This window comes from Narcine bancroftii, chromosome 4 (assembly GCF_036971445.1).
Source record: "Narcine bancroftii isolate sNarBan1 chromosome 4, sNarBan1.hap1, whole genome shotgun sequence".
Taxonomy (NCBI): Eukaryota; Metazoa; Chordata; class Chondrichthyes; order Torpediniformes; family Narcinidae; genus Narcine; species Narcine bancroftii.
This window is the reverse complement of record NC_091472.1, coordinates 291,089,044-291,104,322: the sequence shown is the minus strand read 5'-3', so window position 1 is coordinate 291,104,322 and position 15,279 is coordinate 291,089,044. Positions and strand designations below refer to the sequence as shown.

General features: G+C 39.9%; 1 protein-coding gene across 5 annotated transcripts in view; it reads right to left on the bottom strand.

Moving 5' to 3' along the window:
* fap (fibroblast activation protein, alpha) overlaps window positions 1–15,279 on the bottom strand; it is a 119,150-nt gene that overhangs the window by 33,630 nt on the left and 70,241 nt on the right. For all 5 annotated transcript variants that reach the window (XM_069935360.1, XM_069935365.1, XM_069935361.1 and 2 more), the window contains 2 exons: window positions 9,459–9,583; window positions 9,327–9,374 (listed from right to left, as the gene is read on the bottom strand). In XM_069935360.1, coding sequence (XP_069791461.1) covers window positions 9,327–9,374; window positions 9,459–9,583 — 173 coding nt within the window. The remainder of the gene's footprint in view (window positions 1–9,326; window positions 9,375–9,458; window positions 9,584–15,279) is intronic.

Sequence of the window (15,279 nt, the reverse complement as noted above, 5' to 3'; positions counted from 1 at the left end):
ACCAGCCAGATGTCGTAGTCCATGAAGGGACCAATGATGTGAATAGGAAAGGTGATGAGGTCCTGCAAGGAGAGTTTAGGGAGTTAGGTGCTATGTTGAAGGACAGAACCTCCAGAGTTGTGAGCTCAGGATTGCTACCCATGTCACATGCTAATGAGGTTAGAAATAGGTGGCTAAAAGTCATGGTGCAGGAGGGAGGACGTCAGGTTTCTGGATCATTGGGCTTCTTTCCAGGGAAGGTGGGATCTGTTCCAATGGGACATTTTGCACCTGAACTGGAGGGGGATTAATATCCTTGTGGGAAGGTTTGCCAGTGCTACTCTTGGAAGGTTAATCTAGATTCACAAGGGTATAGGAACCAGAATGCCAGAGCAGATAGAGGAGTGGAATGAAAATATTATATGAAATTTGCATGTAATGTTAGAAGTGAACAGGTTGAATGTGGTGGAAATGTTCTTAGGTGTATCTATTTCAATGCAAGGAGTATTATAGGAAAGGCAGACAAGCTTAGAGTGTGGATTGGCACATGGAATTATGACATTGTGGCCATTAGTGAAACCTGGTTGCAGGAGGGGCAGGACTAGCAGCTCAATGCTCCAGGTTTCCATTGCTTACAACAGAACAGGCGGTGGGAGGGGGTTGGTGGGTGAAAGGGAGAGGAGTGTCATTGCTCATCAGGGGAAGTGTCATAGCTCAGGCAGGACTGACCAGAGGACTCCTCTACTGAGGCTATATGGGTGGAGCTGAAGAACAGGAAAGGTATGACCACACTCATGAGGTTGTATTATAGACCACCCAATAGTGAACAAGAATTGTTGGAGCAAATCTATAGAGAGATAGCAGACAGTTGCAGGAAACCTAAAGGTTGTGATATAGGAAATGGCTGAATGGCTTTGAGTTTGTCAAATGTGTTCAGCAAAGTTTTCTAAATATATAAAGGTACCAACTAGAGAGAGTTCAATATTGGATCTCCTATTAGTGAACAAGAAAGGACAGGTGACAGAAGTATGTGAAGGGGAACATTTTGGGTCCAGTGATCATAATCCCTTCTGTTTCAAATTAATTCTGGAGAAGGATAGGTCTGGGCCTTGGTTGAGATTCTAAATTGGAGAAAGGCCAATTTGAAGAAATGAGAAAGAATCTGGAATGTGTGGATTGGAATAAGTTGTTTTCAGGCAAGGATGTGCAAGGGAAGTGGAGGACCTTCAAAGGTGAAAGTTTGAGAGTACAGAGTTTATATGTTTCTGTCAGGATTAAAGGCACAGTTAGGAGGCATGGGGATCCTTGATGGATATTGGGGATCTGGTTCTGAAGAAGAGTGAGGTGTATAGCAGGTATAGGCAACATGAAGCATATGAGGTATCTGAGGAGTATAAAAATACAGGAAAAGCCTCAAGATAGAAATGAGGAAGGCTAAAATGAGACATGAGGTTGCTTTGGCAGACCATGTGAAGATTCGTCAGGAATATTAAGATCAAAGGGATAGTAAGGGACAAAATTAGACCCCTCAAAGATCAGAATGGTTGGCTATGTATGGAGCCAAAAAGATGGGGGACATCTTAAATGGGTATTTTTTCTTCAGTATTCATTCATGAAACTGGCACAGTCATTAGAAAGAAGGAAAACAAGCAATGAGGTAAGGGAGCCTATACAGATTATCGAGGAGATGGTGCTTACAGTCTTAAAGCATATAAGGTTTGTGACAGATTAGTTAGATTTTATATTGTGTATAGATATGTTTTAAAGGAGATAAATTGTGGCAGGTTTTTTAATGCAGGTCACAAACAAATACAAACACTTCAAAACAGATCTCATTTAAAATGTCAGAGCTCTGCTCAAGCCAGACAGTCCAGGCTCCAGGTGCATTTGAAAAAAACTTTGAAGAATGCCTATAAGGACTTCACAAGTAGGTGTTAATTGGACAGGCTGTGGAGTAATGGATTATTGTTTTGGAAAGCAACAGATGAACAAACTCAGAAGATTAGGTCCAGTGCCGCAGTCTGAGTACAGTTTGCTGTTCTAAGAGGTCATGTGGTTTTCTCTGTGAGAGAGAGAAAGAGAGAGAGAGAGAGAGAGAGAGAGAGAATTCATTTTCAGTTCTACAGTTCAGCAGCAGTAGCTGGAACAGGACAAGCTGGCGAATTTGTGGAAAAAAAATTTTGAAGATGGGTTGTTAGTTCTTAGTTCAGGCTGTTCAAAGCCCTTGTGGTCCATACAAGAGGAGATGGCTGGCTGCATAATGTTTCACTTGAATTAAGGGAAACAAAAAGAAATTCTGTGGTGACCTGAAAAAAAAGGTTATCATCTGGAAAACCCTGATGAGGCAAGGTTCTTTGGCAAGACACTGATGTGGATGATCGAAAGGAATCAGTTTGTTTCTTATGAGCAACAAATCTCTCTCTCTGAAAACCGATGAACCTTCCTGAACAGTAACCATTTACCTTTCAAGCACCAAAGCCTGATGAAATTCATAAATATTAAATTCTGTGCACAGTAAAAGTATTGCCTGCAACCAGTGAACGGAGGAGTGAGATTGGACTGTGAATTAAAGAGCTTTTCTGAACTTATATGCACATTACATACATGTGTGCTTAGAATTAGAAGGGGGTTAAGTTAGGATAATAGAAATATGTTGAAGTTTGATCCTGTTTTTATGTTTAAAGAAAATTAAAAGCAACTTTTGTTTAAGTAACTGTCTTGGTGAATTTCTATTGGTGCTGGGTTTTGGGGTCCTCTGGGCTCATAACAGGTTAAATAAATCCCCAGAGACTGACAAGATATTCCCTTGGATTTTGAGGGAGCCTAGCATAGAAATTGCAGAAATATTTAAAATGACCTTAGCACGGGTGAGGTGCTGGAGGATTGGAAGGTAGTTCACGTTGTTTAAAAAACGCTCCAAAAGTTACCCTGGAAATTATAGGCCGGTGAGCCTGACATCAGTAGTAGGTAAATTATTGGAAGGTGTTCTAAGAGAGACCAGATATACAATTATTTGGATAGCCAGAAACGGATTAGGGATCATCATCTTCATATCTTTGTGCGTGGTAGTTCATGTTTAACCAATGTTAGAGTTTTTTGAGGAGGTTACCAGGAAAGTTGATGAAGGAAAGGCTGTGGATTCTGTCTGCATGACCTTTTGTAAGGCCTTTTACAAGGTCTCACATGGGAGGTTAGTCAGGAAAGTTCAGATGCTAGGTATTCATAGTGAATTGGATTCAAAAATGGCTGGACAGGAGAAGTAGTGGTGGATGATTTCTTCTCAGACTGGAGTCCTGTGACTAGTGGCGTGCCTTAGGGATTGGTGCTAGGACCATTGTTGTTGTCATCAATGATCTGAATGATAATGTGGTAAATTGGATCAACAAGTTTGCAGGTGACATTTAGAGCACGTTGAAAAAACCAAAGACTTGTTGATCCAAACCAAGGCTTTTATTAACTAAAAGATTGGTGCATATCACAAGTAGGTTGACCAGTCCTGAATGAACTGATCTGGCTAGGAGCAATCCTTTAAGACCTGTGTGGCTACACTCTCAGCCAATCACAGTCATCCTTCACTACAATCTGTACATATATACATTGGTGATAGAATCTGTACTATCACAGACACAAAGATTGGAAACGTTGTGGACAGTGAAGAAGGTTTTCAAAGCTTGCAGAGGGATCTGGACCAGCTGGAAAAATGGGCTGAAAAATGGCAGATGGAATTTAATGCAGACAAGTGCATTTTGGAAGGACAAACGAAGAAAAGACATACACAGTAAATGTTAGGGCACTGAGGACTGTGATAGAATAGAGGGATCTGGGTATTCAGATACATAATTCCCTGAAAGTGGTGTCATGGGTCGATAGGTTTGTAAAGGGAACTTTTGGCATATTGGCCTTCCTAAATCAAAGTATTAAGTGTAAGTGTTGGGATGTTATGATAAAGTTGTACAAGACATTGGTGAGGCCAAATTTTGATTATTCTGTTACCTAATTACAGGAAAGATATCAATAAGATAGAAAGAGAAGATTTACTAGGATGTTGCCTGGACTTTAGGAACTGAGCTACAGGGAAAGTTTAAACAGGTTAAGACTTTATTCCTTGGAGCATAGAGGTATTTAAAATTATGTGGGGATGGACAGAGTAAATGTAGGTAGGTTTTTTCCCATGGAGGGTAGGTTAGATAGAATGCAGAGGACATGGGTTAAGGGTGAAAGGGGAAAAGTTTAGGGGAACATGATGGGGACCTTTGTCATACAGAGGTGAATGAATGCAAGCTCAATTTTAACATTTAAGAAGAATTTGGACAGATACATGGATGGGAAAGGTATGCATGGCTATGGGCTGGGTGCAAGTTAGTGGGACTAGGCAGAAAAATATTTCAGCAGAGACAAGAAGGGCCCTGTTTCTGTCCTGTATGAGAGAAAATTAAAAAGGAACAGCTACTGTGAGATTTGTGAAACTTGAGTTCAGAATCAGAATTTATTGTCATGAACACATCATGAAATTCAGTGTTTTGTAGCAGCGCCATAGAGCAAACATTCATGTTATAACCATTTTACATTACTATAAAAAAATTAAAAATAATAGTGTACAAAAAGTAAGGCATGTAACACTGAAAATTGGGCAGATTAGTGGTGGTCACTGGGAGGTAATTAAAGAAAGTAAAATGGAACAAGTTTATAATTATAAGAAATAAAGATATCAAATCCTATTATGTACACATTTATGTATGAATTTCATTGGAAAATTACCGGTAATGGTCAAATGAGATTATGGACATTTTTTCTGGATCCTTTAAATGTATGTGTGACCAACCCATGGATATTCCTGGACATTCATGCAGAACCAGCATTTCATGATGTGAGACCATAACCTCAGAATGACTGGATCAATCCATAGAGTTGAAAACTTACTTCTCAGTGTGGTTTTCCCTTGGGCCTACAAACCCGTACCACCTAACCCACACATAGCCTTGCCTCAACCTTTTTGACTAGAGGACATCAGTGCACTAAAATTGAACATCCTTCTGCCCATAACAGACAACAAAATAATTGCTTTAAAGTATTTCCAACTTCAACCAGAAGGGAGATTTCTGCCTACAAATTCACAACCATGGCCACCTAACAACCAGTATTATACTGAATGCCATTCTCAGCCAGATTCATTTAGGACATGTTATATACTGAGGAAACCTGGAATTATTTTATGCTAGAGCATGAAAATGAACACTGTAAGAGCCACATCACACTTGAGAGTGGTGCATGCACAGTGAGACATATTGTATCTGGTATGTCCGGGTTGTACTATTGGAGGTTTTAATAAACACGAGAAAGGCTTGTATGTTTAACAGCACATTACTCACATTCAGCTAATGGGTCACGTATTGATACATTGTCTCTCACTGCGCATGCACCACTCTCAAGTGTGATATGGCCTTTACAGTGTTAGTGTTCCTGCTCTAGCATAAAACACTCCTAGGTTTCCTCAATATATAACAGTATCAATTGCACACCACGATCCAAGTGAAAAGAAACATCGAAAACAAACAGACAATATTCAACTTGAAAATAAAGTTGGACACTGGATCACAAAACAATGTCCTCCCACTCAGACTGTACTGTCATATGTTCCCTGAGAACATGGTGAACAGGTACCTGGAGGAAGGCACACTAGAAGCTGTATGGTGGCCCCATGATTAAACAGCTAGGAAAAATCCAAATAAAAGACAGACATAAAGGAAAGAGCATCATATACACATTCTTCATGGTTGACGCCAACTGACCAGCAATCCAAGGCCTGAATAGTTGTCAGGAATTACAAATTATCTCTGAAAACAATGAGATCAGGGAGAAGAAAATGTCCAAGAGGAGCAATAGCAACATCCTGCTGTGAGCAATGCCCTCCAATCACAAACAAGGACATGTACCCTGAATGCTTTGATGACACAGTCAGGTGCTTTGGAAATTTCGAATACCACATAACCATAGACCCAGAATGCAATCCAATAATCCATGGCTCCACGGAAGGTGCCAATAGAGCTAAAACAAAGGCTAGAGCAGGAGCTCGAAGAAATGGAAGGAAAACGAATGATAGTGAAAGTTGTTGAGCCAACAAACTGAGTGAATTTGATTGTAATAAAGGAAAAAATGAATGGCCACCTGAGGTATGTCTGGATCCCAATGATTAAAACCAAGCAATCAAAAGAGGTCACTATCCAATGCTGGAAGACATCAGTCTGAACTAGCGGGATCCAAAATCTTTAGCAAACTAGATGCAAAGAATGGATATTGGAACATGAAGCTGGATGAAGAATTGACACTGCTCACAATGTTCAATACCAAGACATCTTCCAGCAAAAGATAGATGAAACCTATAGGGGATGCAAGGGCACTGTTGGCATTGCAGATGACATCCAGGTCATTGGTGGAAATAGGAAAACACACAATCTTCACCTACACAGAGCCATGGAGAGAACAAGAGGGGCTGGCATCACACTCAATACAGACAAATGCATCATTAAGGAGGAGTGCCAATTCTTTGGAATAGCGTACACACACCTAATGGGGTCAGGCCAAACCCAGAGAAGATAACAGCCATTGCTGAAGTGCAACACCCAAAGGACATAAAGGAATTAAGAAGCTTCCTTGGCCTGGTCCAGTACATTAGTTCCTTCACCCCACACCTGTCAGACCACACAGCCAACCTCAGGGTGTTGCTGAAGGAGGATGTGGAGTTTCAGTGGTCACCAATGCATCAATGAGATTTCGACAAGCTTAAGGAAGTGATCTGCAGAGAAGTAGAACTGAGCTACTATGACAGGAAAAAAAGCTGTCACATTACAAGTAGATGCATCCATCAGAGGCCTTGGGGCAGCACTGGAACAGGAAGGAGAACACATAGCCTTTGCCTCATAAGCCCTGACAACAGCAGAGACCTGATGTGCCAATATCAAAATGGAGCTGTTGGCAGTCGTATATGGATGCAAAAAATTCCACAAATTCCTCTATGGGAGACAATTTGTGGTAGAAAGTGATCATCGCCTGCTGGAACACATCCAGAAAAAGAACCTCAGCAAGGCTCCAATGTTATGACTTCACCTTGAAGTCTAGGCCACAGAAGGAAATGGTGCTTGCTGATGCCTTGTCATGATTTTCCCCAAATGAAATATACAAAATGAAAGAAATGGAGATCAAGGTACATCACCTTGTCAGTGCGACCAGTAACAAACTAACCCTAATTAAAGAAGAAACCACAAAGGACGAAGTGCTGTAGCTGCTCTTGCAACAGGTGGTACATGGATGGCCAGAAAGGATAAAACAAGTGCAGCTACAATACGTCAGTACTGGTCTGTCAGGGACAACATATCCCTGGAGAATGGTGTACTGCTGGCAGGGTCTCGGCTGATAATACCAGAGACAGTGCAAAAAGAAATTCTCCAGAAAATACACTAAGGCCACTTGGGAACAGAGAAATGCAAACTTAGAGCAAAGTCAGCAGTTTACTGAACTGGCATGAATAAGGACATCAAAAAATGGTGGCTACATGTCCAGCATGCCAGAAATACACGACATAAAGAAGAGATGATTCCCGCTGAAATACCTGTCAGACCATGGCACTCTGTGGGAGCAGACCTATTCACAGAGTGGTATCTCATGGTGTCCTGCTACTACTCCAAATTCCCCTTCATCAGGAAAGTGAAGGACCTGAGAGCACCAACTATCACTGCTGCAGTATGAATGCACTTCACAGAACAGGAGATACCCGAAGAAGTGATACGTGACAATGGGACCCAATTGACATCGTGTGAATTCAGAGAAATAGCTGCAGAATATGGGTTTACCATCACTACATCATCACCATATTTCCCCAAGGGCCATGAATTCAATTAGAGGCAGGTACAGACTATTAAACACACTCTCACTAAGTGATGAGCAAAGGAAGACCCTTACCTTGCTCTACTACACCCTTGCAACACCCTTGAGGGCCAAAATGAAGTCCCTGGCAGAGGTTCTGAATGGCAGAAAGTACAAGACAACCCCTCCAAGCAAAATCTGTCCACAAGACGACCAAGAGGAAATAAGAAGGAAGTTGACTAACATATAAGAGGGAAGTCGTCAACATTATAATAAACATTACCAGAACTCTTCACGGGACAGCATGTGCATGTTCAAGAGCCAGTGATAAAAACTTGGAGTCCAGCAAAGGTTGTTAGAGAAGCTAAGATGCCAAGGTCATACATCATTGAGACAAGCCAGGCAGCTGAGACGAAACAGGACCCACATTTGCCCAACACCAGACCTGACGCAAAAAGCACCAGAAGCATCGGCAGCTTCTGCAATTCCAACAACTTGAGGGAACGTGAGGCGAAGCCCCAACCAACAACATCACAACGACTGCACAGCAAGCAGCAGGAGAACCGCAGAACCAAACAGTTGCTACAAAGTCTACTAGGTGCAGAAGCAACATCCCACCACCAGTGCAATTCCACTGAAAAGAATATAGAACTGCAAATGTGTAAATAGAATAGTTAATTCTTAATTACAATTGCAGATAAAGAAGCAGTAAAGATTTATTTTTAAGAAATTTTAATAATTTTTTAAGAAGGAGGGATGTTATTTACTGAGGAAACTTGGGACTATTTTATGCTAGAGCATGAACACCAACACTGTGAGAGCCACATCACACTTGAGAGTGGTGTATGCGCAGTGAGATACATTGTATTAATATGCGACCAGTAGCTGAATGTGAGTAAAAAAATGTGCTGTTAAATTTATGAGCCTTTCTAGTGTTTATTAAGACCTCCGATGGTACAACCCAGACACAACAGGACATCTTTATGGAACCACAGAAATTGTTTTACATTCAGATCAAGACTGAATATAATACTACCTGAATACCCTGGCAAATATAATTTCCTGGTCAGAGCTCTCCTTCCCTTCATTTCTTTCTACGTCATTATTTTGCACTCTGCTCATATGATGTCATGATGTATGACTAGGAATGTCTATCGGCTATGACTATTGCTGGGAGCCATGAGCTGCTTATTGAGATGCAGATTGAAGGAGGAAAATATCCTTTAGCTTTACCAAACCACTCTCTGCACATTTCTGCAAAGTAAACCAGGCGTAAAAAGCACAAAAGCACCAATCTGTAACTTGTGACCGACGTTTGCATCAGGATCAACTGAGCATTATCTGCTCATCCTGCATGTGGTCAAATGTACAAAGCGTCATCATACCTCTCAGTTGTTCATGCTGATCAATTTATATCTGTGATCTCACATCAATACCCAGTTATAATATTGGCAATGCAATATGGAAATTAATCTATTGGTGATTACCTGTATCACTGGCAGCATTATAAATCCCAAAGACAGGAATTCCAGGCCCTGCACAGACCACATAGCAGACATTAAGTTCATGTTGGTCAGCTCTCTTTTGTTTTAAAAAACTAATATATGTGATTCACTTACCATAACAAGACAGCATGTAATATTTTCCATCTTTGCTGAAATACACAGAATAGTACTGACTGTGATCTTTCATCAGCTCACAAGTAATACACTGTGGCTTCTGACTATCTGTTCCAATTTTAATCCTGCATAGACAAGAAAAAAGTCAAAAAAGAACCAAAGTATCAGACTGAAAAGGACTTCATAAAGGTTTACATAGGGAATGGCAGTGAAATTAATTACATCCTTTTTTAAAAATTATTAAACTTGCTGTTAATGATTTAAAAACTAGACAATTCCAACATTTAAAAAAAATGTATTGCTTAAATGTAAATTTTAAATGTAGACATTGTTAGGTAAAAACATCATGAGCTGGGAATGTAGAAGGAGTCACCCAGTGCTGGGCCATAACAAGATGCAGTTGTGACCTTGTACTCTCAAGATAAGAGTGGGGATGACAAATTGATGTGCAGGAAGCTAGCAGAGAAGGATAGCAACAGTTTATTCATTGGACAATGTAATGGTATGATAATTTACTAAGTACGTATCCTAAGGTATATAAAAAACACCACTTGCTGATAACGGCAGAATGCGCCTTCTCCAACTAACACTGTTAGTTGCAAGTGTTACAATCCGGCAATAAAGAACAAAGAACCTTGATTTCGACTCAGTCTGGTGTCTGACTCACTCATTCATGAACAAAGCAGACCCCACAAACCCGTGCCACCCAATCTACAACCCCGGTATGTTTCGAATGCAGAGAGGAAACCAGAGCATCCGGAGGAAGCCCACACAGACATGGGGGAACGTACAAGCAGTGTAGATTTGAACCATGGTCTCGATCCCTGCCGCTGTAACGGCATTGACATAACCATTATGTTAACTGTGCCACCCTCATATAGTTAAATAATTAAAGAAAATATATGTCAAAATACTGACAGATTGTGGCTGATGTTTTCAATGTCAACGCTAATTTTTCATGTCTGATTGCTTCTGACAAGGTGGAGGTGAGCCATATGTTCCTGAACTGTTGTGTGGCCAAGACGTTGTGGCAATGCTGAGCCAGGCAGATTAGACCAGACCATGCCTTATCTGGCCTAGAGGGCACCTCCTCTTCTGTGCCAATTCCTAAAAGGCCTGGATAACCAGGAATAATGTAGTCTCCAGAGCCCTTTGGGCGGAGAATTCTCGAGGTGCAACACATTTCTGCAAGAAGTTGTTCTTGTTATCATTTTATCATATCATACTCCTTTATCACATTGCAATGTTCCCTTGTCCAAGACTTTGGCTATAATGGAAACTGCCAGACTCCTGTGGAACCTTATCTATTTTAATAAAAATATCATTCTTCAAACTCAAAGCCTTGTTATCATGGAATTCCAGATTGATCTTCTGCAATTCTGGGGATCTTCAAAGAAGGCCAAAATAGACCATCTTCTGACTGAAGATGTTTGCAGCTGCCTTTTACATGCAACTGGAGCGTTTTGCATCTTTAATACTTTCCTCTTCCCATTAATTGATATTTACAAACCACAGTTCGTTGTGTGGTCACCTCATTTCCAACTACAACTTTTTGTAGCGATTGGCATGTTCTTTATGTTTTCAATTTTCTTGGCTTGAAGGTAATGGCAGAATGAGGGTTATGCAAGCATATAAAGTTGATTCATAGGCTTCGGCTAATATTTCTATGTGTTTTTTTTGAACGACCAAGATCTGAATCTAGCTGATTAGTGTACCATTATTGCCATTAACCTGAAAGAAATCTGCTCTCAGTATCAAGATGAGATTTTGTCTTACAGCAAATTGATCACAGGTACTAAAGCTGTTGTGGGTAGATATATCCCTGACAGATAGTTTGGTGTGGAAAATCAAATGATTTTGTGCCATATTGGTTCCCTCACCATTTGACTGCAGGCCTGATCATGCACCCATGTAATTCGGTGTTGGACTAATCCAGAGATCTTTCTGTGCTTTGGGCTTCAATGCCTCATCTCTTTGGTGTTCATTCTGGTTGACTACTGTTTCACCAGCTGAGGGAGGATAGAGGGCAGAAATCACAAAAATATCTTCTAGTTATAATGCTATGAGTCAAAGGTCTGAGGTCAGCATTGCTCTCTGCCAGAGTTCACAGTATGCTGGCTATTTTGCAGGAATGAGCACGTGCAATTTCCTGGTTAATGGTAAAGACATTACTAGATCAATTGGGTGAGGTGTACATTATTCTGTACAAATCCTTTCAATGGGAGCAAGTCTTGACACAGGAGGTGCAGTGGTAAGTAGGGATGGAGATCTCTGAATAATTATTAAGCAAGCAAAAAGGGATGTGTATGTGGTGCGCTGTTAGACAGAATCAGACACACACAAGGTTAAGACTGTACAATAGGCTTTAATCCACAAAGACTTCCACAGAGCCAGGCTGGCTGTAGCTGCAGCAACTCTGAGTGAGGCCTTAGGAGGCCGGCGCAGGCTTATATCCCGGAGGGTGATTGACACCCGACCGAGTGGGGCTTGATCCATTCAGGCCGACCGATTGGCAGCTGGCCAGGTGTTGTCCTGTCCCCTTACACTCCTGCAGGTTCAGAGGTTGTCCCTGCAGTAGGCCAGTGGTGTATAATGTACTTAATGTGTTTAATATGCCTATTTGAATTTGGTCGAACTTGAGTTCCTTTGTCGGTTACTTGGTGGGAGTGTTCAATAAAGTTAAGGTATTTGACACAACTATGAAGGCAATCTGTTTTTTAAAATAACTCAATTTAAAAAAGGCTCCAAAAATAAACTAGGTAATTATAGGCCGCTGAGCCTGACATCAGTAGTGGGTAAATTATTGGAAGGAGTTCTGATAGACAGGATATATAAGTCAGCATGGGTTTGTGTGTGGTAGGTCATGTTTAACAAATCTTGTTGAGTTTTTCAAGGAGGTTACCAGAAAGATAGATGAGGGAAGGGCTGTGGATGTTGTCTACATGGACTTTAGTAAAGCCTTTGGCAAGGTCCTATATGGGAGGTTAATTCAGAAGGTTATGACACTAGGTATTCAAGGAGACATTTCAACTGGATTCAGAATTGGCTGTGTGGGAGAAGACAGATGGTGGCTTCTCAGATTGGAGGCCTGTGACTAGTGGTGTGCCTCAGGAATCCATGTTGGGACCATTGTTGCTTGTTGTATCTATCAATGATCTGGATGATAATGTGGTGAATGGGATTAGCAAGTTTTCTGATGACACAAAGATAGGAGGTGTTGTGCACACCGAGGAAGATTTTAAAAGCTTGTAGAGGGATCTGGACTAGCTAGGAGAATGAGCCAAAAAATGGCAGATGGAGTTTAATGCAGATAAGTGTGAGATGATACATTTTGAAAGGACAAAACAAGATAGGAAATATACAGTAAATGGTAGGGCACTGAGGAGTGCGGAGGAGTAAAGAGATCTGGGAATACAGATACATTATTCCTTCTAGGTGGCGTTGCAGGTTGTAAAGAAAGCTTTTGGTATCTTAGACTTTATAAATCAAAGTATTGAGCATAGAAGTTAGGATGTTATGTTGAAGTTGTTTAAGACATTGATGAGGCCAAATTTAGAATATTGTGTGCAGTTCTGGGCACCAAACTACAGGAAGGATATCAATAAGATTGAAAGAGTGCAGAGAAAATTTACTAGGATTTTACCGGGTCTTCAGGAGTTGAGTTATAAGGAAAGATTACACAGGTTAGAAGAATGAGGAAAGATTTGATAAAGGTTAACAAAATTATGAGAGGTATGGACAGAGTGGATGCAAATAGACTTTTTTTTTTACAGATTGGGTGAGATAAATATAAGAAGTCATTGTTTTAAGCTGAAGAGAGAAAGATTTAAGGGGGAAGTTCTTCACTCAGAAAATAGTGGGAGTATGGAATGAGCTGCCATCTGATACGGTGAATGCGGGCTCGATCGTGTGTTTTAGGAATAAGTTGGACAGCTACATGGATGGGAGAGGCCTGGAGTGTTATGGAATGGGAGCAGGTCAATGGGACTAGGGGCCAAATGGCCTGTTTTCTGTGCTATAGCATTCTATAGTTCTACTGAGGGATGCAACAAACTCACTTTTATTAGTTATTATTTGTATCCTGGAGAGAAAAGCTATCGACTCTGAGTAAAGTATTAAATAATTTGATTATACCTATATTAAGAAAATACTCAATTAGATAACATCAGTAGAATCAAAACCCTTTAAATATTTAAATTTATATCTTAATGAATGTATGAAACAGTACTGTATTTATCAAAAGATATATAATAAAATATAATATATGTGTAATGAAACAGCTGAAAATTCTGAAATTTTGAAATGCAAGTTAGGTTTTGCAGTTTTTGTCAAATTTGGGTGGTCATGGCTAAATATCTAAACCAGGAAGTGAAAATGAAAATGTGTGCATTATATTTCTCTGTACGCCAGTTAGAATTTAATCCAGTTTGGCAAACATATCCAAGATGAACCAAATTTAGTGAATACAAATAAAAATGACTTAGATACTATTATAGAGATGGTTTACAGTGACCAAGGAATTATATTCTTTTGAGGAGAGATTCTTGTAAAATTGAAAAACTTTCTTTATTAAATGACGTTTAGCTAATATTCAAAGACAAAATGCCCTGTATGATCAAGCATTCCTTTAACATTTGACAGGGGGAATGCTGTACATTTGAATTTTAAATTCCCTTTAAATTTGATAAATGTAAAGACTTCAACATGCAACAATGGCTGGAGACTGCAAAGGAAAAAAATTCTAAAAGTCTGTAAATGTATTGTGTTGGATAAAAGTACAATGGGTCACAAAATAGCGATTGACATATATAAAACATTGTAAGATCTTAGGCGCAATGTTAATGGAAAGTGTTATGTTAGATCCACCTGAAAACTTACATCAAATGGTATCAGTAATTCCACTAGGTACTAAAGTAGATGAATTGAAAGTCTGTATGAAAGCATCATATATTTTAGAAAATGTTAAGCAATTACATTAATAAATCAATATATAAGTGCATTTAAAAGACAATCCAGTGGTGAGAAAGCTTGCTTCAAGTTTACTCATATTAGGAAATAAGAAAATTAAACATTGAAGACTCAACAGGAATGATTTCACTGAAAAAATTGGGCCAAGTTGTTCCATCATTTTCTGATCTGACGCAAGCTGTTTCTCCGAATGTCCAAATCCGAATTATTTGAATTATGAGTGGTTGTGTGAATTTTACCACCAAATAAAATTAGGTAGCACACCTTCTTTCAAAGCACAATATCATTTTAATGACAGATGTTAAGGAGGTTATACATTTTCCCGTTCGATTTCTAACTCTCTGTCACCACCTGGTGTGCTGTCACATCACCCTGAACTAAAGGGAGCTCCAATCATGCAACTCAGAAATTTGGATCATCAATCCTAAGCGACAGCACAAGAGTATCAATTAAAAAATGACGATCACGTGAAGTTCAGACAAATATTACGACGGGTAATCCTATTAGGGAAAATGTCATCATCCCTCGGATACCATATATAAACTCTAATGCATAAACAATTATCTCACAAAACGTCTTCAACATGGACCTTGTACAGTTAACAGTAAGCTATATTATAGCATAGATAATAGCACAAGAACAGGTCCTGTGGCCCACCATGTCTGCACTGAACATGATGTCAGATTAAACTAAGTCTTTGCTGCTTGAATGTGACACAGATCCACCTATTTCGTCATAGTCATGTGTAGACCTAGAAGCCTTTTGAATGCCACTATTGTATCTGCTTCCACAACTACCTTCTACTCTTTATGTAAAAGTATTGCCCTGCACATCTTCTATAACCTTCCTCCTC